General features: G+C 46.4%; 2 protein-coding genes and 2 non-coding genes across 4 annotated transcripts in view; 2 read left to right on the top strand and 2 right to left on the bottom strand.

The window, feature by feature from the left end:
• The first annotated feature begins 1,453 nt into the window (after positions 1 to 1,453).
• LOC114583619 (Fc receptor-like protein 5) lies at positions 1,454 to 5,779 on the top strand. Its single transcript, XM_077917811.1, has 5 exons — positions 1,454 to 1,508; positions 1,637 to 1,933; positions 3,200 to 3,532; positions 4,402 to 4,736; positions 5,441 to 5,779. Exons 1-4 carry the CDS (start codon positions 1,454 to 1,456, stop codon positions 4,548 to 4,550), a joined length of 834 nt encoding a protein of 277 aa, XP_077773937.1. The 3' UTR covers positions 4,551 to 4,736; positions 5,441 to 5,779.
• A 2,590-nt stretch (positions 5,780 to 8,369) lies between these two features.
• The window catches only part of LOC114582386 (uncharacterized), a 108,310-nt gene continuing 91,381 nt past the window's right edge, over positions 8,370 to 25,298 (top strand). The window contains exons 1-9 of the mRNA XM_077917812.1: positions 8,370 to 8,682; positions 10,888 to 10,926; positions 11,889 to 12,185; positions 15,308 to 15,628; positions 18,809 to 18,847; positions 19,381 to 19,677; positions 21,435 to 21,761; positions 23,379 to 23,714; positions 24,389 to 24,650. Of these exons, the coding sequence (XP_077773938.1) occupies positions 8,514 to 8,682; positions 10,888 to 10,926; positions 11,889 to 12,185; positions 15,308 to 15,628; positions 18,809 to 18,847; positions 19,381 to 19,677; positions 21,435 to 21,761; positions 23,379 to 23,714; positions 24,389 to 24,650 (2,087 nt within the window). The 5' untranslated portion in view covers positions 8,370 to 8,513. The remainder of the gene's footprint in view (positions 8,683 to 10,887; positions 10,927 to 11,888; positions 12,186 to 15,307; positions 15,629 to 18,808; positions 18,848 to 19,380; positions 19,678 to 21,434; positions 21,762 to 23,378; positions 23,715 to 24,388; positions 24,651 to 25,298) is intronic.
• On the bottom strand, positions 20,931 to 21,036 carry LOC144325398 (U6 spliceosomal RNA). The gene has a single exon (XR_013390561.1). It is a non-coding gene; the product is annotated as a U6 spliceosomal RNA (small nuclear RNA).
• LOC114583761 (U6 spliceosomal RNA) lies at positions 22,527 to 22,633 on the bottom strand. The gene has a single exon (XR_003703590.2). It is a non-coding gene; the product is annotated as a U6 spliceosomal RNA (small nuclear RNA).

Below are 25,298 nucleotides of genomic sequence, written 5' to 3' on the forward strand. Positions count from 1 at the left end.
TTTCCCAATTTTGAACCAATCAGTTGTTCCATATCCAGTTCTAACTGTAGCTTCTTGTCCCACATAGAGATTTCTCAGGAGACAGATGAGGTGATCAGGCACCCCCATTTCTTTAAGAACTTGCCACAGTTCCAAGGGATGTAAGGGTGTCACTTTTTTATTTTAAAAATGTCACACACACCCCTTGTTACAAAATTAAATAATTAGACGTACATGGCTAACAAAGAATGGGTCACTAGGAGGGGTATAATACTAAACACATTATTTTTCAGTACACAATAATCTGGTGGTTACAGTAAACTAGTATAATGAATTCGTCAGCAAATCAACTTGAGTAAGAGCGAGGTAATGAGTTGTGCTTGCTTACCTGCACTATACTGCAATATATGTTGTATTTCTCATCCATGTGTTGTCTCATATGTATATTTAGTAAAATCACACCATGCAGTGTAAAAATTATACTGTTTGTTTCCCTCCTTTTCCGTTTTTGCGACAGCTTCTCCATTACAGATGTTTGTCAGACTGTGTTATACCGGTGATCAATATTCATTAATTGCAAGTTTCTCCAAGTTCTGGCTATTACCATTCTAGCTGCCGTTAATAAATGTGTTATCAATTCCTTCTTCATTGGTCCATACCTGAAGTATATAAATTAAGTGGTCACTGGGGTTGTCTGAGCTGCTATCTGAGAGATCTCTTTAAAAACTTCCTTCCAAAGTAGTTCTATTTGTAGACATTCCTACCACATATGTTGGTATGTGCGTATAATTTGCACCCTCCTGCAACATAACGGAGGGCTATTGGGTTTTAAGGGAGGCACCTCAGTGTTAAATACCATCCATGCACAATTTTTAGAGAACTTCCTCAAGTCGCAGATTCAGGGCCGGATTTAGGTTTGACGAGGCCCTCAGCTACTAAAGGTAATGGGGCCCTTTATATGTCCAGCTGTCCTTTGTCAACAACAAATTGTCACTGTTTTTGTTGAATATATGCTATATGATAATTTATGGACCTCATAGGTATCTAATGTCTTTTACACATAACAAATAGGAGCCTACGCAACACAAAAGACTGTTGCTGTATGTAGGTTTTATTTTATTCATTTTTGTTTTTTATTTTGGAGATGTAAATCCTCTATTTTCCACCCACATTCTGATTCAATGTCTTTTTTTGTTGTTTGATTATCCATATTTTTTACCAGCATCTTGGTTTCCCCTTTCTTTACTTTAAAGCCAACCAATTTTCCAGATCTATTTATCTCTTTTGTCACGCCTAGTATGCTCACTCTTGGTCGCTCTAAGTTTAACACAATGTCATCCGCAAATGCTTTTATTTTGTAATTTTGCTGGCCCACTGTTATTCCATGAATTTTATTATTCATCCTTATATTTTTTCTCCCTTTCTATGTTCCTTTCTATTTTCCACGGCTTGCCTTTTCCCTTTTGGCCACCACATGGCGCCAGAGACACTCCTGTACTTGACTGCTACTTATGTCTCACATCCCACAAGTAAGACATAGGAAGCGCTTTTCATAGTGTGTGCCTTCAGTTTCCTTCTCAGGGTGTCTTCGTCCTCTGGGTTTCATGCGCTTGTTTCCTGACTGGCTGGCTTTCCTCTCCTCCTCTGTGATCTCCAGGGATCCCACCTGCAGCAATTCTTTCCTTGGATCCCCAGCACCACATCTACATGAAAGGTGAAAAGGTGACTCTCACTTGTTCGGCTCCTGGTGGTTTGAAGGTGGCAGGATACACCTTCTTCAAAGAACAGCAAGATCGGACCTTCAAGGAGTTGCCCAATAGTGGAATGGGGCCTTATGAGATGTTCCGTGTCAATGAAGATACTGTTGGGAATTACAGCTGTGTATACTGGATCATGCCCTCAAGTGAGGAAATCTTTTCCTCACAGAGCAACCTTGTCTTTGTAGCCATGGCAGGTGAGCATCTTTGCATTTTACTGTTTGGCGTTGTCTCTTTCATTCGCAACACAAGAGGGAGAGGAGCATTGTGTTCCGAAAGGATTTCAGACTGCCTTGAAGGTAATAAGGTACAGTGGCACCTTGGCTCTCGAACTTAATCCGTTCCGGAAGTCCGTTCGACTACCAAAACCGTTCGAAAACCAAGGCACGGCTTCCAATTGGCTGCGGGAGCTTCCTGCACTCAATCTGAATCAGCGTCAGACATTTGGCTTCCAAAAAACGTTCACAAACCAGAACACTTACTTCCGGGTTTGTGGCGTTCAGGAGCCAATTTGTTCGTCGACTAAGCCGTTCGAGAACCAAGGTACCACTGTACAGTGGTGCCTCGGGTTACAGATGCTTCAGGCTACAGACGCTTCATGTTACAAACTCTACTAACCCCGAAATAGTACCTCGGGTTAAGAACTTTGCTTCAGGATGAGAACAGAACAGAAATCGCTCAGTGGCAGTGGGAGGCCCCATTAGCTAAAGTGGTGCTTCAGGTTAAGAACAGTTTCAGGTTAAGAACGGACCTCCCGAACGAATTAAGTTCTTAACTAGAGGTAAAGGTAAAGGTAAAGGGACCCCTGACCATTAGGTCCAGTCGTGGCCGACTCTGGGGTTGTGGCGCTCATCTCACTTTATTGACCGAGGGAGCCGGCGTACAGCTTCTGGGGTCATGGGGCCAGCATGACTAAGCCGCTTTTGGTGAACCAGAGCAGCACACAGAAACGCCGTTTACCTTCCCGCCAGAGCGGTACCTATTTATCTACTTGCAATTGGACGTGCTTTCGAACTGCTAGGTTGGCAGGAGCAGGGACTGAGCAACGGGAGCTCACCCCGTCGTGGGGATTCGAACCGCCGACCTTCTGATCGGCAAGTCTTAGGCTCTGTGGTTTAACCCACAGCGCCACCCGCGTCCCATGTCAGTCTCATTCAGGCGCTGACAAATTAGACCGCTTGCTTTACTAAAACCCAAAGTGATTAGCTGTTGTGGTGATAAACCACAAGAGTGAAGTTTTTGATGGACAATTTTAATCCAGGCGCTCTTGTGACAATCTTGCAGCCACAGAGCTGGCAATCAACGAAGCAGAATGCCAGCGTCAGAGCCATGGCTTTTCATAGAGCTGTCCAGCCAAAATAAATGCATTCGCTCTAAAAGCCAAGTGGACCACAGTCTCTTAACCATTGAGCCAAGTCATTGTCCTCAATTGATTGCTTCTCCTTTGTGAACGATCACTCTAGATCCCCATCCCTCTCCGACACTGATAGTGGATCCTCCACCTGGAGTGGTGAACGAAGGAGACTCGCTAAACCTCACTTGCCTGGCCAACGAGGGGGAGACTGAGAAAAGATTCACTTTCTACAGGGATGGACTTGCGATAACCTTCAGCGATGAAGGATCTGTGTGGAGCTTCAGAGAACCTGGAACTAACTTCTCAAATGCCTCTGTTAGCATCTTGAAAGCCAAGCTCAACCATAGTGGAGAATTTGCTTGCAGCTATGAGGAAGAAGTTAGTGGCCGGTGGGTGACCTCTTCCAGGAGCCAGACGGTGAAAATCATGGTGAAAGTCCCAGGTGAGTCATCTGGAGAAGGTTAGAGCTCAGTTTAGCAGAAGGATATTCCATTTTTCTGTGTTGATTGAAGTATTAAGGGGGAGCCACTGGATGGGCCAGAAAAAGGGGGGAGATTGAGCAAAATATCTGTCATTCCCTGTAACCTGTAAATGTCATCTATTTTATTTCCTATGCCTTTTGTTGTTGTTTTGTTGTTTCGTTGTGTCCGACTCTTCATGACCCCCTGGATCAGAGCACGCCAGGCCCTCCTGTCTTCCACTGCCTCCCACAGTTTGGTCAAACTCATGCTGGTAGCTTCGAGAACACTGTCCCACCATCTCGTCCTCTGCTGTCCCCTTCTCCTTGTGCCCTCCATCTTTCCCAACATCAGGGACTTTCCAGGGAGTCTTCTCTTCTCATGAGGTGGCCAAAGTCTTGGAGCCTCAGCTTCAGGATCCGTCCTTCCAGTGAGCACTCAGGGCTGATTTCCTTCAGAATGGAGAGGTTTGATCTTCTTGCAGTCCATGGGACTCTCAAGAGTCTCCTCCAGCACCATAATTCAAAAGCATCAATTCTTCGGCGATCAGCCTTCTTTATTGGTCCAGCTCTCACTTCCATACATCACCTCAGCCTTATTGTTGGGTAAGAGTGAGCAGTTCATATCTGTGATGGATTGAAAGGAGAGAGGGGGGGGTGTTATTTGCAGGGCTCAAACATCTCTCCTCTTCAACTTGTCTAGAAAAGTCTGACCCTAGTTACTTGTCCTGAAAGTTACTCTTCAGAAGTTGAATATTTATTTTGCATGACATTTTCTGCCTGTCTCGCATCCAAGGACAAGGAAGCCTTATTAAAAACACAATAGCCTAACCATTTTTCCTTTCTTTTCTCAGATCCTTCTCCACCATCAGGTCCATCGCTGGCATTTGCGTATTTGGCAGTCCCCTTTGTGATTCTGATGATTCTCCTCATCTTCTACTGTGGACAGAAAAAGACTGGTAGTTACGTGATGGGTTTTGAGGATACTGTGATGCTTGTGTGAATAATATTGTGTGTGCCTTTTCAGCCTTTGGCTCTCTTTTTCTCCTCTGTGGAAGCAGTGAAATGCCAGCAGGATTCTGAGCCAGAAGAACAGGAGGAGGAGGAGGAGGAGGAGGAGGAGGAGGAGGAACTGCGTGATCTTGAAACAGGGGAGCCCCAAACAGCAGTTTGGCAGGAACACGACCAAGTAAGCGAGGAGATTCATGTGTAATATTAGTTACATCCATGAAAAACTGCCTAACTATTATGGAATGTGGTGCTACTGCAAGATGCAATGATAGCCTACAAATGAGCAAGCTCGTGGACAGAGATCTCTATTGTGTACTGCCTTTAGATGTCTTCTAAAAGTCAGGCAGTTGTTTATTTCCTTGACATCTGGTGGGAGGGCGTTCCACAGGGCAGGTGCCACCACCAAGAAGGCCCTCTGCTTGGTTCCCTGTAACCTCACTTCTCGCAGGGAGGGAACCACCAGAAGGCCCTCAGAGCTGGACCTCAGTTTCTGGGCAGAATGATGGGGGTGGAGATGCTCCTTCAGGCCTACTGGGCCTTTGAGGCCATTTAAGGCTTTCAAGGTCAGCAACAACACTTTGAATTGTGCTTGGAAACATACCTGGAGCCAATGATCAAGCACTAGGAAGTGGGAGAAAAATTTCCTTCTCTGAGCTCCGGCTATGTAGGGTTGTAGGCCAACAGTAGGACATATGCTCTGCATGTAGAAGGTCTGAGGATCAATCCCACCGGCCTCTTCAGGTAAGGCTGTGAAGGACTTAGAAAGCTGCTGCCAACCAGTGTCCACAATACCAGATAAGGTACCCAGGGAGGTTATTTGCCAGGCCCCTCCTGCTTTCAGTGCTGACCAACGGCACCCTCACATTCCTTCTGTTCCCACAGGACTCAACCATCACCTACGCCACCATCAAATTCTGCTTTGCTAAGTCTTGCTTAGGAAATGGGCTCCGACTGGTGGAAGAGGAGAAGGTGATGTACAGCGAGGTTCTGTTTCCACCTAAGAACAGAGGAAGAAAGTGAAGACATTGTGGAAAGGAAAGAGATTGTGGAGTTCTGAGTGGCTGCCAAAGGATTCTACATCGCCTGCCAGTTGGTTTATTGCTCTCAGCCAGGGCATGGCTGAAGGCACAGGAGGTGCCCACCTTGCGGAAGCTAAGCAGGTCCGGGTCTGGTCAGTGTCTGGGTGGGTGACTAGCTGGGAACCACAGATGTGCTGCTGTGATGATGGAAGAAAGGATGGGATGTAAATTTAAGAAAAGAAAACAAACAAACAAATACGTGTTGGTTCCACAGAAATCAACGCAGCTTCTATTCAATAAAGACAATTCAATTCTTACAAGTAGAATTCTGATGTGATTAAAGATTTGCAGTGTCATTTACAAACATGGTTGGGAAAGAGAAGAGGGCAGAACCATCTCAAAATGACAACAAATCCAAAATGCAGCTGCCAGACTGGTGATTGGGAGTGGCCAACGGGACCATATAACACGAGTCCTGCATTGGCTCCCAGGACGTTTCTGGGCAGAATTCAAAGTGTTGGTGCTGACCTTTAAAGCCCTAAACGGCCTCAAAGGCCCAGTAGACCTGAAGGAGCGTCTCCACCCCCATCGCCCAGCCCAGACACTGAGGTCCAGCTCCGAGGGCCTGCTGGCAGTTCCCTTTCTGCAAGAAGTGAGGTTACAGGGAACCAGGCAGAGGGCCTTCTCGGTGGTGGCACCTGCCCTGTGGAACGTTCTCTCATCAGATGTCAAGGAAATAAAGAACTATATTACTCTTAGACGACATCTGAAGGCAGCCCTGTATTGGGAAGTTTTTAATGTTTGATGTTTCATTGTGCTTTTATGGTTGTTGGAAGCCGTCCAGAGTGGCTGGGGCAAGCCAGTCAGATGGGCGGGGTACAAATAATAAAATTATTATTATTATTATTGTGCTTCCTGCATAGTAATACGGTTCTCATGAATATTTATTTTTTAATTTAATTTAATTTGTATGCTACCCCTCAACCGAATTTCTCAGCATGGTTCACAGATTAAAACCGTAAAGGTCATAATAAGAACAAGAACAAAGCAAAACAATAACCCCCCTCCCAAAAACACATTTAAATAATTGCCTGGCACCTAAAAATGTATAATGAAGGCGCCAGAAGGAGCCTCCGTGGGGAGAGCATCTCACAAACAGGGAGCCACTGCAGAAAATGTTGCAGATATAAAATTTTGTGCTGTTTGAAGCAAGTGGTAGCTGAAGAACTGACTCCTTTGGAAATGAAACTTTGTCCAGACCCATGAAAATATTGCTTAAACGTTTACTGGCAGAACTTTATTCAAAATAATTAAAACATCCATACAATATCTTGTGTTGACCAGCATAGGCTGAGCAACTTACAAAATACAGTGGTACCTCAGGTTAAGTACTTAATTCGTTCCGGAGGTCCCTTCTTAACCTGAAACTGTTCTTAACCTGAAGCACCACTTTAGCTAATGGGGCCTGCTGCTGCCGCCACGCCACCAGAGCACGACTTCTGCTCTCATCCTGAAGCAGTTCTTAACCTGAAGCACTATTTCTGGGTTAGCGGAGTCTGTAACCTGAAGCGTATGTAACCTGAAGCATATGTAACCCAAGGTACCACTGTACGAAATAGTCAAAATAGACCTATAAGCAGAGCGCTCTCTCTCTCTCTCTCTCTCTCTCTCTCTCTCTCTTGCTCTCTCTCTCTCCTACCAGCTTTCCAACTCTTGCCAAGCCATTATCACATGGATTGTTCTCTGTTGCGTTCAGAGAAAGACTCCATTTGCATCTTCACTCTGTTGGGTTTGGAAGGCAAAGACTCAAAGGCAGCTCTGTTCAAAATGGCAGATTTGCAACTCAATACCTTCATCACATGATCAAAGGTTCACTCTCAGTAGAGAGTAGAGAAGCAAAGAGCAGGTCATCATTAGCTAATTACAGCTCAGAAAACTAATTACAGCTTTAGAAAACAGCATTGGGGAAAACTTCAATGTTACCAATATACATTTAGCCATGTTCCATTTTAAACCTTCTTTAATACGTTTACATTTTTCATTGCTGTGTGAATTAAACCATTACGCCTAACAGAAAAGGCCCGTTCTCGTGTTGACACCCTCCAGACCTCTTGTGGAGGAGGCACACAAACAAGGTCCTCGGTTGATGATCGCAGGGTCTGGATCCCTTCATGTAGGGAGAGGCGGTCGTTGAGGATCTTATTCCTGCTTCCTGGTGCTGGAGTTCCCATTCTGCTGATCCTGGTCTCTTCTTTCCCCAAAAGGAATGCCTGGTTGGCCACTGTCAGAAGAAGATGCTGGGCTAGAAGTCACTTTGGCCAGATTAGCAGGACTCTTCTAACATGTTGTTGTTGTTGTTGTTTAGTCATTTAGTCGTGTCCGCCTCTTCGTGACCCCATGGACCAGAGCACGCCAGGCACTCCTGTCTTCCACTGCCTCCTGCAGTTGGTCAAACTCATGCTGGTAGCTTCGAGAACACTGTCCCACCATCTCGTCCTCTGTCGTCCCCTTCTCCTTGGGCCCTCCATCTTTCCCAACATCAGGGTCTTTTCCAGGGAGTCTTCTCTTCTCATGAGGTGGCCAAAGTCTTGGAGCCTCAGCTTCAGGATCTGTCCTTCCAGTGAGCGCTCAGGGCTGATTTCCTTCAGAATGGAGAGGTTTGATCTTCTTCCTGAGGCCCCTTTTTGAGTCGACCGCCTGTGATTGCTGCGTCCTTCCGCTTTCTCATTTCTAGCCTCGTGCTACCGCCTCCTCAAGTGTTTTGGTTACAAAGGAGGCTGAGCATAGGCGCTGCAAGGAGAGATGTGGTGAGATGGTTGGAACATTGGTTGTTCCACCCAGCAGCTTTTGGTGTCCTCAAGGCCTATGAGCTAAGCTGTGTGCTGCGCTGGTGGCCCAGGTGCAATGCTTTGTGGTGGCTGGGAGGAAAGGAGGTGATGACGGTTCAGTTCCTGCTCTTGTCTTTGCGTCTGACAGTCTGGCAGAGTCAGGGAGAGACAGCCCATCCTCTCTTTGAAAGCAGAGAGACAGCGGTGGAGCAGAGGACGCAGCCATTGGCCTTCGAGGGACGCCGGCCGAGCATGAAATTTGCTGCTTTGATAACAGGTTTGGGGCCTCTCTCTTGTTATAGACAAAATAGGGGGTTTGGCTTTTGCTGCCCTAGTCGCCAAGGTCGCCTAAGCCCATGATCCGTCAGAGATGAATGGATGGAGGGAAGACCTTGGTAACCAAAAACTCACTCCTTATCCTTATCCTTCTGGCGGTTCCCTCGCTGCGAGAAGCCAAGTTACAGGGAACCAGGCAGAGGGCCTTCTCAGTGGTGGTGCCCACCCTGTGGAACGCCCTCCCACCAGATGTCAAAGAGAAAAACAGCTACCAGACTTTTAGAAGACATCTGAAGGCAGCCTTGTTTAGGGAAGCTGTTAATGTTTAATAATGGGACGCGGGTGGCACTGTGGGTTAAACCACAGAGCCTAGGACTTGCCAATCAGGTCGGCGGTTCGAATCCCCGTGACGGGGTGAGCTCCCGTTGCTCGGTCCCTGCTCCTGCCCACCTAGCAGTTCGAAAGCACGTCAAAGTGCAAGTAGATAAATAGGTACCGCTCCCGCGGGAAGGTAAATAGCATTTCCGTGCGCTGCTCTGGTTCGCCAGAAGCGGCTTAGTCATGCTGGCCACATGACCTGGAAGCTGTACGCTGGCTCCCTCGGCCAATAAAGCGAGATGAGCGCCGCAACACCAGAGTCGGCCACGACTGGACCTAATGGTCAGGGGTCCCTTTACCTTTACCTAATGTTGAATAGGTTATTGTATTTTAATATTTTGTTGGAAGCCGCCCAGAGTGGCTGGGGAGACCCAGCCAGATGGGTGGGGTATAAATAAATTATCATCATCATCATCATCATCATCATCATCATCATCATCATCATCTGCATCTTATGACTGACAGGCTTGGACTCAGCCACACTGGCAAAGGCCAAGATCAAGAGAGACCAAGCCTAAGAGGGCCACGGATTCCAGCCACCCTGAAGTAAGACGTCAAAAGCCAGGGGAAATCCGACGCTGCGTGCTCATTCCTGTCAATCTGACACCGAGGAATCTGAGCTCTACCCACTTTTCTGATTTCCGGGTCAGCTGCCACAAGTCTGCCCTAACCACTAGGCAGTCTTGATATTCTTTTTCTTTGGCGATCTCTCGTAGCTGAAAACATTGGCAGCATTAAGATAAATTCAACAGTGTAAATAAGTTTTGACAGATGCAATCATGGAATACTGAATGGTACAGTTTTTTATGTAAAATATGCAGGGATTTATGATAAGCAAAATGAACCATAGGAAGTTCGCAGATGATACAACGGTGGTTGATTTAATCACGGCTGGAGAGGGGGAGGCGGTCTATAGGAAGGAAGTTGAGCAGTTGGGGGAGTGGTGCAGGAAAAACAACTTACTCCTTAACTTAAAGAAAACAAAAGAGATCTTTGTGGACTTTAGGAAATGTAAATTGAATATTCAGCCACTTATTATTGAGGGGAAGTGCGTGGAACAGGTCTCGGTGTTTCGATTTCTGGGAATGGAGTTGAGAGACGACCTAACCTGGGGAGAAAACAGCAAAGACTTGATGAAGAGAGCACAGCAGAGGTTATATTTTCTGAGAATCCTCCGGAAAAACAATCTCAGAGGACCTGTTGATGGCATTTTACCATTGTACTGTTGAGAGTGTATTAACTTATGGTCTGTGTGTGTGGTTTGGAAGCTGCACGGCCAGGGAAAAAACAACGCTGTCCAGGGTTGTAAAGACTGCGGAGAGAATAATTGGGTGCACTCTTCCCACTTTGGATCAATTCTATGCTTCCAGGTGCCATAAGAAAGCTGTAGAGATAGCACAGGATAGTGCGCACCCCAGAAATGATCTCTTTCAGCTTCTGCCTTCTGGAAGAAGGTACAGGGTTATAAAGACCAGGACTAGCCACCTGAGAAACAGTTTCTATGCAAATGCAATTCTGGTTCTAAACGCAGCATAAGGAGTCTCTATAGTATATTGTATTTTAAAATGTGGTTTCAGAGTTTTTAGGGGTTTTTGAATGTTTTTTGTAGTTTTTCAGTTTCATTGTTGTGTATGGGACAATGACAATAAAGATATTGTATATCGAAAGGGAAGAAGGGAAGTCACTGATATTTTAATGAATATTTTAAATTGTAAAACAGAACATTTAATAATGGTGTGATTGTGAGATAGAGGGTGAGTTTATATAAACTCTATCTCACAAACCACACCATTTCTCATGACATCTCTCCTTTGCTCTTCACTTTTAGCCTGTCTGTGGATCCTCCTTTGGAGTTCAGTCCATGCAGGTAAAGTTGGTTTCCATTTTTGTTTAATTGATTTTACTAAGCAGTTGCACGGGATGGCCGGGGTGTCAATTTTGTATATGGTTAAATTCACAGCTCAGGTGCATCTGACAGCAGCAAAAGGCAGAAATCCAGTAGGTCAAATTTTCCACAATGGGAGATGTGGCTATAAGCAAGGTATCACCTGTTGGCTTTTTGTTGCTGCTGAGTGTGTCGAACCAAACGTTCTGGAAGGCCGGCAAATGCCACCTTGCTAGTCAAGAAAACCCCAAAACTAAATGGTAGTCGTTGCAAGAATGAACACATACCGTATTTTTCGCTCTATAAGACACACTTTTCCCCCTTCAAAAATTAAGGGGAAATGTGTGTGCATCTTATGGAGCGAATGCAGGCTCCTTGGCTTCAGCGATAGCAACGCGAAGCCTCCGAAGCGCAGAGGGAGAGCTGCCCCTGCGAGCTCCTCCGGAGGCTTCATGCTGCTTTCGCTGAAGCCACCTGAAGCCCCCGGAGTGCAGCAGGAGTTCCCGCTGCACTCCGAAGGCTTGCGGATAGCCGCCTGAAGCCTGGAGAGCGAGAGGGGTCAGTGCACACCGATCCCTCTTGCTCTCCAGGCTTCGCTTCTCTGGAGAGGCGCTAAACAGCTGTCCCTCTCTGCACAGCGCTCCTTCAGCGAAGTGGGAGAAGAAATGGAAGGGGCTCCGTTTCTCCTGCCGCTTCGCTGAAGGGGCACTGAGCAGAGAGGGGGAGAATTATTATTTTTCCTGTTCTCTGCCTCCTATGGTCCGGTGCGTCCTATAGAGCGAAAAGTACGGTGTGTGTTTATATTCCTTTGCTTCGGTCTTTCCCCAAATAAGATACCCTCTTTATTCTGTGCTCCTTCGCTTCTCAGAGCATCTTTGCCCTCTTGGTTTCATGCGTTTGTTTCCTGACTGGCTGGCTTACCTCTCCTCCTCTGTGATCTCCAGGGATCCCACCTGCAGCAATTCTTTCCTTGGATCCCCAGCACCACATCTACATGAAAGGTGAAAAGGTGATTCTCACTTGTTCGGCTCCTGTTGGCCCGAAGGTGGCAGGATACACCTTCTTCAAAGAACAGCAAGATCGGACCTTCAAGGAGTTGCCCAATAGTGGAATGGGGCCTTATGAGATGTTCCATGTCAATGAAGATACCGTTGGGAATTACAGCTGTGTGTACTGGATCATGCCCTCAGGACAGGAAATCTGGTCCCCACAGAGCAACCTTGTCTTTGTAGCCATGGCAGGTGAGCATCTTTGCATTTTACTGTTTGGTGTTGTCTCTTTCATTCGCAACACGAGAGAGAGAGGAGCACTGTGTTCTGAAAGAAGGATTTCAATTTTTAAATATATAAATTTATTTATTTGGTTTTTCAGACTAAAATTTTACACTCACATCCAACATAGAAACAAGATTCCAAAAATCGCCTGGACTTCCCTCTCCCCTTTTGTTAATCCTATTCTTAATCATTTTTTAACAATCTTTTACCTCTCCATTGTGTCCAAAATTCGCCATTAAACTACAAGTGTTATTCCAAGTCTACTAACGATCTTAACTGTTTACAATGGTTTTTAAGATAAATTATAATTTTTCCCCATTTCTTATTAAAATGTTGGTCTTCCTGATTTCTTATTCTTCCAGTCATTTTAGCCATTTCAGAGTAATCCATCAACTTGATCTGTCATTTTTCTCTGGTAGGGACTTTATCTCCTTTCCGTCTATGGGCCAATAACATCCGTGCAGTCATGGTCGCATACATAAATAGTATTTTCTGCTCCCTTCGGATTTTGGCACCTAGAATTCCTAATAGGAAGGCTTCAGGGCGGGTTTTAAAGAAAAGGTTATTTGAAACATTTTTTTTTCAACTCACTGTATATCATTTCCCAAAATTCTTTTACTACCTTACATTTCCACCACATGTGATGAAAGGTGCCCTGAAAGAGGGATTTCAGACTGCCTAGAAGGTTTATAAGGTGAGCAGGTTCTGATAAGGAAAGGATCAGAGTTGATTTACTGAATGCAACTTCCTTCAGAGTAAACATAGTGTGGGAACTTGCATGTATGAATCTTCCTTGTTGAGTTATTAAATATCAGGCGACTCTAACTTAAGCCCATTAATTTCACTGGGTCTGGTCTGAGTAGAACTTACTGGCCAGCAACACATTCTCAGGTCTCAAGGTGCAGATCTTTTTGGGAGAGTGGCAGTGGTGTAATCTGGGTGAAGAGTCTTCCTTGCCAAATTTGCACGTGGCACAACGGGTCAGTGCTTCTTCTTTCTTCTTCTTTGGCGATCCCTCGTAGCCAAGTAAGATTGTCTTCCATAAACATGGTTTTAACAGTGAGTCCGTAAGTGACTGCGGAGGCCAATTCTGGATCCACACATCCTTCCTCAATGCGGACATAGGTTTCCGGGCAGGAGTTGATCACAGTGAGGGTTTGCCAAGCGTGCCTTCCTCTTAGCATGTTTCTCCCTTGCGTCCTGACTTCGAGCATCTTCAAAGTCCATGACACCTTTGGTAAAGGCTGTTCTCCAACTGGAGCGCTTGCAGGCAAGTGTTTCCCAATTGTCATTGTTTATACTTCAATTCTTTAGATTTGCCTTGAAAGAGTCTTCAAATCTCTTTTATTGACCACCAGCATTACGCTTTCCATTTTTAAGTTGGGAATAGAGTAGTTGCTTTGGAAGACGATCATCAGGCATCCGCACAACATGACCAGTCCAATGAGGTTGATGTTGAAGAATCATTGCTTCGACACTGGTGATCTTTGCTTCTTCCAGTACACTGGCATTAGTTCGCCTGTCTTCCCAAGTGATGTGTACAATTTTTCAGAGACACCGTTGATGGAATCTTTTGAGGAGTAGACAAAGTGGGTCAGTGCATCTAGCTATTATCCAGAAGGTTGGTGTTTCAAGCCCACCAAAGGGCAGTTGTGAGCAGGATTCCTGCATTCTATGGACTCGATGACTCTTGGGATACCTTCCAACTCAACAATTCTATGATTCTAAATTCAGAAAATAAACTTCTTCAGGCACATGCCCAGTAATCAACAAAACAATATACCAGCCTTAGACCCCTGAGTTCCCATAGAACTGTCTGACCTTTGTTGAACGGTCACAGAAACTGGATAGCGAGAAATATTTGTACAACTGGCATTGGAAACCCACAAAATGCTCACAATTGTGTACGGAGACGAAGCCGTAACTCGAAAGACAGTGTATGAGTGGTTTAAGCGTTTCCGTGAAGGGCGGCAAATGTTGACAGAATCCGTGAGTTATTGATGCGGGGTCGGCGTTTGTGCGTCCGAATGATGGCAGAAGAATTGCATATTCAGCATGAAATCGTTACTGAGGTACTGAGTTGTCCCACCCTCCATATTCTCCCAATCTGGCCCCACCAGATTTCTTTCATTTTCCAAAACTGAAATCTGCACTGAAAGGACACAGGTTTTCAAACATTTCACACATCTAAGCTGCTGTGACGAGGGAACTGAAAGCAGTACAAATAGAGAACTTCTCCAGAAGTTCCAGCAGTTCTACGAACGTTGTCAATGCTGCATTGTATCAGAGGAGGCCTACTTTGAAGGCCTGTAAGGCATGCATGTTCAAATATTTCTCGCTGTCCGATTTCTGTGACCATTCACCGAATTTTCCGGTCACACCTTGTAGTGGTGCATACTCTAGTTATCTCCCGCTTGGACTACTGCAATGTGCTCTACGTGGGGCTACCTTTGAAGGTGACCCGGAAACTACAAGTAATCCAGAAGGCGGCAGCTAGACTGGTGACTGGGGGCGGCCGCCAAGACCATATAACACCGGTCTTGAAAGACCTACACTGGCTCCCAGTACGTTTCCGAGCACAATTCAAAGTGTTGGTGTTGACCTTTAAAGCCCTAAACGGCCTCGGCCCAGTATACCTGAAGGAGCATCTCCACCCCCATCATTCTGCCCAGACACTGAGGTCCAGCGCCGAGGGCCTTCTGGCGGTTCCCTCACTGCGAGAAGCAAAGCTACAGGGAACCAGGCAGAGGGCCTTCTCGGTGGTGGCGCCCGCCCTGTGGAACGCCCTCCCATCAGATGTCAATGAGATAAACAACTACCTGACTTTCAGAAGACATCTTAAGGCAGCCCTGTTCAGGGAAGTTTTTAATGTGTATTTTTGGTTTTTGTGGAAGCCGCCCAGAGTGGCTGGGGAAACACAGCCAGATGGGCGGGGTACAAATAAATTATTATTATTATTATTATTATTATTATTATTATTATTATTATTATAGCTTCCTTTACAGGCCAAGTGGACCACAAGCTCTTAACTACTAAGCCATGTCTAGCTCACCTGCTCATAACTTCTCCTTTGTGGATGATTCCTGCAGATCCCCCTCCTTTTCCGGTGCTGAAAGTGGATCCTCCGTCTGGAGTGGTGAACGAAGGGGACTCCCTGCGCCTCACTTGCTTGGCCAATGGGACCATAACCGAGAAGAGATTCCACTTCTTCAAGGATGGTGCTGAGATGGACACCAGTCATGAAGGATCCAGAGAACCTGCAAATACCTCACCAAACGCCTCTGTGAGCATCTTACAAGCCACGGTCAACCACAGTGGAGAATTTGCTTGCAGTTATGAGGAAGCGATTGGTGGCCGATGGGTTATGTCTCCGTGGAGCAAGACAGGGAAAGTCGTGGTGAATGTCCCAGGTGAGTCATTTTGGGGAAGTGAGAGCCATCTTTAGCAGTAGCACAATCCACTTTAATGTATTGTGTGAAAATGAGGCTATCAATATGTCTGGTCTTCCACAAGGGACACAATTATTGCCATCTTCTTTATTTCATATGCTGCGTCTCAACCTTCATGCTTGGGGGGAATGGAGGGGGACGGATGGAGATGGAGAGGTCTGCTCACATTTTATCCTATGTTTAGAGAAGTTTTTAATATTTAATGCTGTACAGTGGTACCTCGGGTTACAAACGCTTCAGGTTACAGACTCCGCTAACCCAGAAAAATTACCTCGGGTTAAGAACTTTGCTTCAGGATGAGAACAGAAATCGTGCTCCGGCGGCCCGACAGCAGCAGGAGGCCCCATTAGCTAAAGTGGTGCTTCAGGTTAAGAACAGTTTCAGGTTAAGAACGGACCTCTGGAACGAATTAAGTACTTAACCCGAGGTACCACTGTATTGTTTTTAACAATTGATTGGGAGCCACCCAGAGTGGCTGGGGAAACCCAGCCAGATGGGTGGGGTATAAATAAATTATTATTATTATTATTATTATTATTATTATTATTATTATTATTATTATGTTCTGCTCATGTTGTGAATGGGTTTCCGGAACGGATCCTGGTCGCAACCAGAGGTACCACTGTGCCGTCATTAAAGAGATAAAAATCAACATTCAGAAATTATTCTTGGGACCTTTTTCAAATGACGTCACGCCTTCAGGACGAAAGACCCAAGCGAAACACAACGAACAAATAACGGATTCCTCTTTATTCCTTTCAGGTCAGGGGCCACATTCATCGGCACCACCATCACCCACACCAAATCCATCCCTGTCACTGGGATATTTGCGCTTGGCTCCTACGCTCCTGATCCTGATGGTCCCACTCGCTTTCTGTTGAAGGAGAAAGAGGAGCTAAAGATAATGTTGGGGCTTTCAGGTGTCCCCTTCCGTTCTGTGCATGACCTGGAAGGCGGTCTCCGACCTGCAGTGGGGACAGTTTCCAGGATGGGACCAAAGTCTATGTCAGCCCTGTCTATCATGGGGGGGGGGGAGTGTTCCAGAAGAAGGCCTTCTCCACTGGTGGCTGCCATGGGGGGTCAGGGCATGGGGTCACCTGCCCTCAGAAAATGATTGCTTGGTTTTCATGGAGCATTGCTTTGTATTTACAATATGACCTGTTTGAGTGTTTTCTTTGTCATTAAAGGAATCTTTCAAATAAATAAGTAAAGCAAAACTTTTTTTGATTCAGTCTTAAACAAACAAAACTCTGGAGGTTTCTGGACGGGGTAGGGCCCTACCAGTGCCGGATTTACGTACAAGATATAGCTTAGGGCCCCACTCTCTTGGGGGGCCCAAAAAAATTAAAGGGAAAAAACTGGATGTACGTTTCAAAAATATAAGATAAAAACCTAGATTATGAGTCTTTGTAAATTGTGTTTCTAAATGAACTTTTGTTATTGCCAAATGCCAATGTGATTGCGTTATTAATTTTGTTATGAATAAAAAATCATTTTAAGTTAGATCTTAATAATTATTTCACTATTAATATACTTCTTCTTAATTGTATTTCACTATTAATATACTTCTTCTTAATTGTATTTCAGTTCAACAATTATTTTGATAAAATACATATTATGTGCAAATGGCAATAATAATAATAATAATAGTAATAATAATAATAATTTATTTATATCCCACCCTCCCCAGCTGAAGCCAGGCTCAGAGTGGCTAATACCTATTAGGTTCATAAATTACCATATAGCCTATATTCAACACAAAAACAGTGACAAATTGCTGTTGACAAAGGACAGCTGGACATAGAAAGGGCCCTGTTACCTTCAGTAGCTGAGGGCCTCATCAAACCTAAATCCAGCCCTGGGCCCTACATGGCAACTCTGTTGGCGGCTTGGTTCCCACCAGGGTTTCGCCTGAAGGCAAATAAAACTACCACCTTGCTGAATCTATGTATCTTTGGATCTGGTCAATGCCTGGCTGTGTGGCTGCCAGGGAACCACAATTAATGTTTCACATTGTTCTTAACTACGTACTCGTTGTTGATAATTTTGATATTTCCTTTAAGCTACAGTCAAGCTTTTACTGCAGTCCAGCAATAGAGACATTTTCTTAACTAACCAAAGAAATATATGTTTGCCAACAGAAGAAAGGGGTGGGATCTAAATGTAAATACAGTGGTACTTCAGGTTACATACGCTTCAGGTTACATATGCTTCAGGTTACAGACTCCGCTAACCCAGAAATAGTGCTTCAGGTTAAGAACTTTGCTTCAGGATGAGAACAGAAATCGTGCTCCGGCGGCGCGGCAGCAGCAGGAGGCCCCATTAGCTAAAGTGGTGCTTCAGGTTAAGAACAGTTTCAGGTTAAGAACGGACCTCCGGAACGAATTAAGTACTTAACCTGAGGTACCACTGTAAATACAGTTTCGGCTGAGGTTCTCAGCATGTTGCACTGAAATCTGCTTCTTCAATGCGTGTGTTTTCACATTTCCAAGTTGAATTCTAACTTGACTTCTTTAAACTGTACTTGGGAAAGAGGAGGGGGCAGAAGCTTCTCAGAGGAGTTTGGCAGGCTGGAAGCAGCTAATACCAGCTTCCCAGAGCAGGAGCTTTCCTTCCAATCTCCCGATCATCTTTTGGCTATCCGTCTATGCAGGTAAAGTTGAGTTCTGCTCTTCCCTTCGCCCATCCTCCTGCACATTGTTCCATTTGGGTTTCTTCAAGAAGTTTGACCGCAGAGAAGAACAGGTGATGGCACTGCAAGATCAGATGTGGTTAGCAGTTTCTAGATGGCTAAAGCTTGTGGTTATGGCTAAAGCCTATAGGCCGAGTTCTGCACACAGCTCAGGGTGTGTGTCTATACAATGATCAGGAGTCAAGGGTGTGATGTTGTGCTTCCTGTCTTTAGTCTTTGCTTTGAGAAGACAGACTTCGGCAAGGCCGGTTCATTGTCTCTCTTGGGACAGAAACCAGAGAGAAGGTGGATTTGGGGCTCCAGCCGTGGTTGTTCTTCCAGGGATACTGGCTGAGGATGAAGTCTGCTGCTTTGGTGACAGGTTGGTGACCTCTCTGCCCAACTCAGATTGGAAATTTGCCGTCTATCTCACATTCACACTGCATCTCTCCTTTGCTCTTCACTTCCAGTCTGTCTCCAGATCCTCATCGGGAGATCAGTCCAGGCAGGTAAAGCGGATTTCCGTTCTTCTTTCAACTTTTCTGATAGGAGACAGAAGCTCTATGGGATGTAGGAGTGTCAGATTTTGCATGATTGGGTGGATGGCGGCTAACAGATTGAGGCTGAATCCTGACAAGACAGAAGTACTGTTTTGGGGGACAGAGGGCGGGCAGGTGTGGAGGACTCCCTGGTTCTGAATGGGGTAACTGTGCCCCTGAAGGACCAGGTGTCCAGCCTGGGAGTCATTTTGGACTCACAGCTGTCCATGGAGGCGCAGGTCAATTCTGTGTCCAGGGCAGCTGTCTACCAGCTCCATCTGGTATGCAGGATGAGACCCTCCCTGCCTGCGGACTGTCTCACCAGAGTGGGGCATGCTCTGGTTATCTCCCACTTGACATACATGGCAACATTTTGTTGCAGGCCACCCTGGTCTCCTGCCCTGCCACACTTGGGCGGTCTTACGTTTTGCATTTTGAAGGGAAATGGGGCATCGCCAAACAAGGCTTGCTTCTTATTCCTTATCTGTTTATTTGCTTCTCAGACCCCCTTCGTCCTCCGTTCTTCTCTGTGTCCCCAAAGCTTGACACCTATAGCAGTGGGGAGATTGTGAACTTCACATGCTCTGCTCCTGAAAACCTTCTCATGTCGAGGGTTCTCTTTCGGAAGGACCGATGGCTGTTGTATGGCTACAGGCCCCCTTCTCCTCTGGCCTCCTTAACGCACATGAAGCGCTTGTTTCCTCGACACAGCGGGGATCATTTTTGCACGTACCAAGCTGCGGAATCGAGCTGGAACATCTCATCCCCCAAAAGCAGAAGGATCAGGATTTCAGTGATGGGTGAGGCCTTAAAAAACGCATTATTCCCTTGGAAGATGAAGGGGAAGGACGCCCTAGAATGTCCCAGGTTCAATCCCCGTTGTCTCCTGGTAGGTCTGGGAAACTCTCCTTCCTGAGGACCTAGAGAGAGATGCTGCCAGTCAGTGTATACAATGCTAGCAGGACCACTGGTCTGGCGTGGTTATAAGCCAGCGGGTGACATTCTTAGATACCAGGGTTACCTCGGAAGTGGGAATCTTCTTGATATCTGCTCAGACTGCAATGTGGGTCTTTTTTTCTTGGACGATAGCGCTGTAACCCTTAGTCAAACATGAATCCAGTTACAGATAGGTAGCCGTGTTGGTCTGCCATAGTCAAAACAAGAATCGCAAGACAGAGAAACCAGTAGGAGAACACTTCAATCTCCCAGGACATTCTATACAAGATCTCAAAGTAGCTGTTTTACTACAAAGGAATTTCAGAAATAGACTGGAAAGGGAAGCTGCTGAATTGCAACTCATTACCAAACTTAAAACCATGGAGAGACCTGGTCTGAACAAAGACATTGGATTCTTATCTCATTATACATGACAAAGCCATTTTTCACCATCTCACCCCTTACTTTTTCCTGTAAGACCTATTGCAGTCGTTAAGAGTCGTCAACAGGCTCATCACAGCTATCTGCCAATCACCCATTCCCACCACCCTTCTGAGTAATACCCCTCCCCACCTTCTCACTATATAGAAGGATCTGGCAACTTCTGTTTCAGTGTATCTGAAGAAGTGTGCATGCACACGAAAGCTCATACCAAGAACTAACTTAGTTGGTCTTTAAGGTGCTACTGGAAGGAATTTTTTTTGTTTCAAACATGAATACTACTCATGAGTAAGAAACCAGGCAAGGGGCCTAGGGGCAAGCTGGAAAGCTCCGACACATCACCCTCATATCAGTTACTTCTTTTATAATAATTTTTGTTGGTTTTACAATCTGGTTTTAAATTCACAGAAAAAATCCAATAAAAAAATACAGAATTCTCGGACCCTCCCTTTTGTGGAGTCCACAAATAACCCTTTTCACTGTAAATCATATTATCCTCCAAAAAACTCTATTTTCTCCTATAGTTCTTTTCACATTGCAAGTGTTATTTCAACCTTGGTAATGTTTTTAACCGTTTACAGTGTTCTGTGAAATATATTACAATCTGCCCCCTGATATAGCCCTGAAAAATTATGGAACGCTTCACAAATTTGCGTGAAAAAAATTATAGCCCTGAAAAAATATGGAACGCTTCACAAATTTGCGTGTCATCCTTGCACAGGGGCCATGCTAATTTTTCCTGTATCATTCCAATTTTAGTACTGCTAGGTTGGCAGGAGCAGGGACCAAGCAACGGGAGCTCACCCCGTCGTGGGGATTAGAACCGCCAACCTTCTGATCGGCAAGTCCTAGGCTCTGTGGTTTAACCCACAGCGCCACCCGCGTCCCTTGACATGAGTAGTACAGATCCTCAAACAGGGATCAAGAGTTTAGCCAGCTAACATTTACCTTCCCGGACACTGCACATTTCCCCTGAATGTTGCGCAACACAGGCTCCTGATCTTCTACTCTCCCCTCCTGAAGTCCAAGTGGGGAATTCATGAACCCACAACTCTCTGTTGGCAACCCTGCCTGGATTAACCCGATTTAGTTATGGCTTGCCCCTTAAAACCTCCGTGAGCCACAGACTCCTAATCACTTAGCCATTGTACTCATTTTCCTTTACGGACGGCTCCTGTAGCTCCTCCTCCTGCCCCGGTGCTGACAGTGGCTCCTCCGTCTGGAGTGGTGAAGGAAGGGGGATTCCTGCGCCTCACTTGCTCGGCCTTTGGCAGCGACGCAGAGCAAAGGTTCCATTTCTACAAGGATGGGGTCAAGATTTCCTCCAGCAGTGAAGAGTCTCTGGCGGACTCCGGAGAACCCAGGAATGCCTTCTTGAACGCCTCTGCAGACATCCTGGTCCAAGTCACAGCCAGCATCTACACTGGGGGATTTGCTTGCAGGTATGAGCAAAAACTGAGCAGCCGATGGATCATGTCTCCCTGGAGCCAAACAGTGAATCTCACAGGTGAGCCATGCCCCAATATTTCACAAATATTAATTCATAACAATCCAAATGGGACCCCTGTCCATTAGGTCCAGTCGCGGACGACTCAGGAGTTGCAGCGCTCATCTTGCTTTATTGGCCGAGGGAGCCGGTGTACAGCTTCCGGGTCATGTGGCCAGCATGACTAAGCAGCTTCTGGCAAACCAGAGCAGCGCACGGAAACGCCGTTTACCTTCCCGCCGGAGTGGTACCTATTTATCTACTTGCACTTTGACGTGCTTTTGAACTGCTAGGTTGGCAGGAGCTGGGACCGAGCAATGGGAGCTCACCCCGTCGCGGGGATTCGAACCGCCAACCTTCTGATCGGCAAGCCCTAGGCTCTGTGGTTTAACCCACACACAGTCAAGCATTAATACTACTCATGAGTAGGAAACCATGCAAGGGGCCTGGGGGCATGCTGGAAAGTACTGACACATCACCCTCATACCAGTTGGTACTTCTTTTATAACTATTTTTATTGGTTTTACAATTTGGTTTTACATTCACAGAAAAAATCCAATAAAAATACAGAATTCTCAGACTTCCACCCTCCCTTTTGTGGGGTCCACAAATAACCCTTTTTTACTGCAAATCATATTATCCTCCATAAAACTCTATTTTCTCCTATATTTCTTTTCACATTGCAAGTGTTATTTCAATCTTGGTAATGTTTTTAACAGTTTACAGTGTTCTGTCAAAGATGTTACAATTTCCCCCCAGTCCTTATTAAAAAATATATAGCCCTGAAAAAATATGGAACGCTTCACTCATTTACGTGACATCCTTGCGCAGTGGCCATGCTAATTTTCCCTGTATCATTCCAATTTTAGTACATGTGTTGCGGAAGGGGTCACCACCCTCATACCATTGACAGATGGTGAAGGTCTGAAGTGGGGAGACCCCTCTATGGTACCAGTGGAGACTCCTAGGGCAATTTAGGGGATGTGATGGCTTACACATGACATGAGTAGTACAGATCCTCAAACAGGGATCAAGAGTTTAGGCAGCTAACATTTTCCTTCCCGGACACTGCACATTTCCCCTGAATATTGTGCAACAGATGCTCCTGATCTTCTCCTCTCCTCTCCCCTCCTGAAGTCCAAGTGGGGAATTCATGAACCCACAACTCTCTGTTGGCAACCCTGCCTGGATGAACCCGATTTAGTTATGGCTTGCCCCTTAAAACCTCCGTGAGCCACAGACTCCAAATCACTTAGCCATTTTATTCATTTTCTTTTACGGACAGCTCCTGTAGCTCCTGTAGCCAGTGTGTTGTAATGGTTAAGAGTGGTAGACTCGTAATCTGATGAACTGGGTTCGCGTCTCTGCTCCTCCACATGCAGCTGCCCCACTCACCTCACAGAGTGTTTGTGGTGGGGGAGGAAGGGAAAGGGAGAATGTTAGCTGCTTTGAGACTCCTTCGGGTATTGATAAAGTGGGATATCACATCCAAACTCTTCTTCTTCTTCTTCCTCCTGCCAGGGATTGAATCTCCCTGCCAGGGTTTGAATTTAGGACAAGCAGATAGATGGTCTGACATTGAGCAACAGCTTTTCCTCATCTTGTGGTCCCTCCTAACACCCTCTCCTTTATGGACAGCTCCTGTAGCTCCTCCTCCTGCCCCGGTGCTGACAGTGGACCCTCCGTCTGGAGTGGTGAAGGAAGGGGGATTCCTGCGCCTCACTTGCTCGGCCTTTGGCAGCGACGCAGAGCAAAGGTTCCATTTCTACAAGGATGGGGTCAAGATTTCCTCCAGCAGTGAAGAGTCTCTGGCGGACTCCGGAGAACCCAGGAATGCCTTCTCGGGCGCCTCTGCAAACATCCTGGTCCAAGTCACAGCCAGCATCCACACTGGGGGATTTGCTTGCAGGTATGAGCAGAAACTGAGCAGCCGATGGATCATGTCTCCCTGGAGCCAAACGGTGAATCTCACAGGTGAGCCATGCCCCAATATTTTACAAATATTAATTCATTTCAATCCAAATGGGACCCCTGACCATTAGGTCCAGTGGTGGCCGACTCTGGGCTTGCGGCGCTCATCTCGCTTTACTGGCCGAGGGAGCAGCTTCCGGGTCATGTGGCCAGCATGACTAAGCCGCTTCTGGTGAACCAGAGCAGCGCACGGAAACGCCGTTTACCTTCCTGCCAGAGCGGTACCTATTTATCTACTTGCACTGCCATGCTTTCGAACTGCTAGGTTGGCAGGAGCAGGGACCGAGCAACGGGAGCTCACCCCGTTACGGGGATTCAAACCGCTGACCTTCTGATTGGCATGCCCTAGGCTCTGTGGTTTAACCCACAGCGCCACCCACGTCCCTTGACATGAGTAGTGCAGATCCCCAAACGGGGATTAAGAGTTTAGCCCGCTAACCTTTACCTTCCCGGACACTGCACATTTCCCCTGAATGTTGCGCAACACAGGCTCCTGATCTTCTACTCTCCCCTCCTGAAGTCCAAGTGGGGAATTCATGAACCCACGACTCTCTGTTGACAACTGTGCCTGGATGAACCCAATTTAGTTATGGCTTGCCCCTTAAAACCTCCGTGAGCCACAGACTCCTAATCACTTAGCCATTGTATTCATTTTCCTTTATGGACGGCTCCTGTAGCTCCTCCTCCTGCCCCGGTGCTGACAGTGGATCCTCCGTCTGGAGTGGTGAACGAAGGGGGATTCCTGCGCCTCACTTGCTCGGCCTTTGGCAGCGACGCAGAGCAAAGGTTCCATTTCTACAAGGATGGGGTCAAGATTTCCTCCAGCAGTGAAGAGTCTCTGGCGGACTCCGGAGAACCCAGGAATGCCTTCTTGAACGTCTCTGCAAACATCCTGGTCCAAGTCACAGCCAGCATCTACACTGGGGGATTTGCTTGCAGGTATGAGCAGAAACTCAGCAGCCGATGGATCATGTCTCCCTGGAGCCCAACAGTGAATGTCACAGGTGAGCCATGCCCTAATATTTTACAAACATTAATTCATTTCAATCCAAATGGGACCCCTGACCATTAGGTCCAGTGGTGGCCGACTCTGGGCTTGCGGCGCTCATCTCGCTTTACTGGCCGAGGGAGCAGATTCCGGGTCGTGTGGCCAGCATAACTAAGCCGCTTCTGGTGAACCAGAGCAGTGCACGGAAACGCCGTTTACCTTCCCGCCAGAGCGGTACCTATTTATCTACTTGCACTGCCATGCTTTCGAACTGCTAGGTTGGCAGGATCAGGGACCGAGCAATGGGAGCTCACCCCATCACGGGGATTCAAACCGCTGACCTTCTGATCGGCATGCCCTAGGCTCTGTGGTTTAACCCACAGCGCCACCCGCGTCCCTTGACATGAGTAGTACAGATCCCCAAAGGGGATTAAGAGTTTAGCCCGCTAACATTTACCTTCCCGGACACTGCACATTTCCCCTGAATGTTGCGCAACACATGCTGCTGATCTTCTCCTCTCCCCTCCTGAAGTCCAAGTGGGGAATTCATGAACCCACGACTCTCTGTTGACAACTGTGCCTGTATGAACCCGATTTAG

This window comes from Podarcis muralis, chromosome 13 (genome assembly GCF_964188315.1).
Source record: "Podarcis muralis chromosome 13, rPodMur119.hap1.1, whole genome shotgun sequence".
NCBI lineage: Eukaryota > Metazoa > Chordata > Lepidosauria > Squamata > Lacertidae > Podarcis > Podarcis muralis.

What these genes read in the sequence shown, in the direction of transcription:
- LOC114583619 (XM_077917811.1), top strand. Translation starts at nt 1,454, where the DNA reads ATGGCGCCAGAGACACTCCTGTACTTGACTGCTACTTATGTCTCACAT. An exon ending in TTATGTCTCACATCCCACAA is followed by an intron (nt 1,509 to 1,636) that starts GTAAGACATAGG and finishes TGTGATCTCCAG; the next exon opens with GGATCCCACCTGCAGCAATT. An exon ending in AATCATGGTGAAAGTCCCAG is followed by an intron (nt 3,533 to 4,401) that starts GTGAGTCATCTG and finishes TTCTTTTCTCAG; the next exon opens with ATCCTTCTCCACCATCAGGT.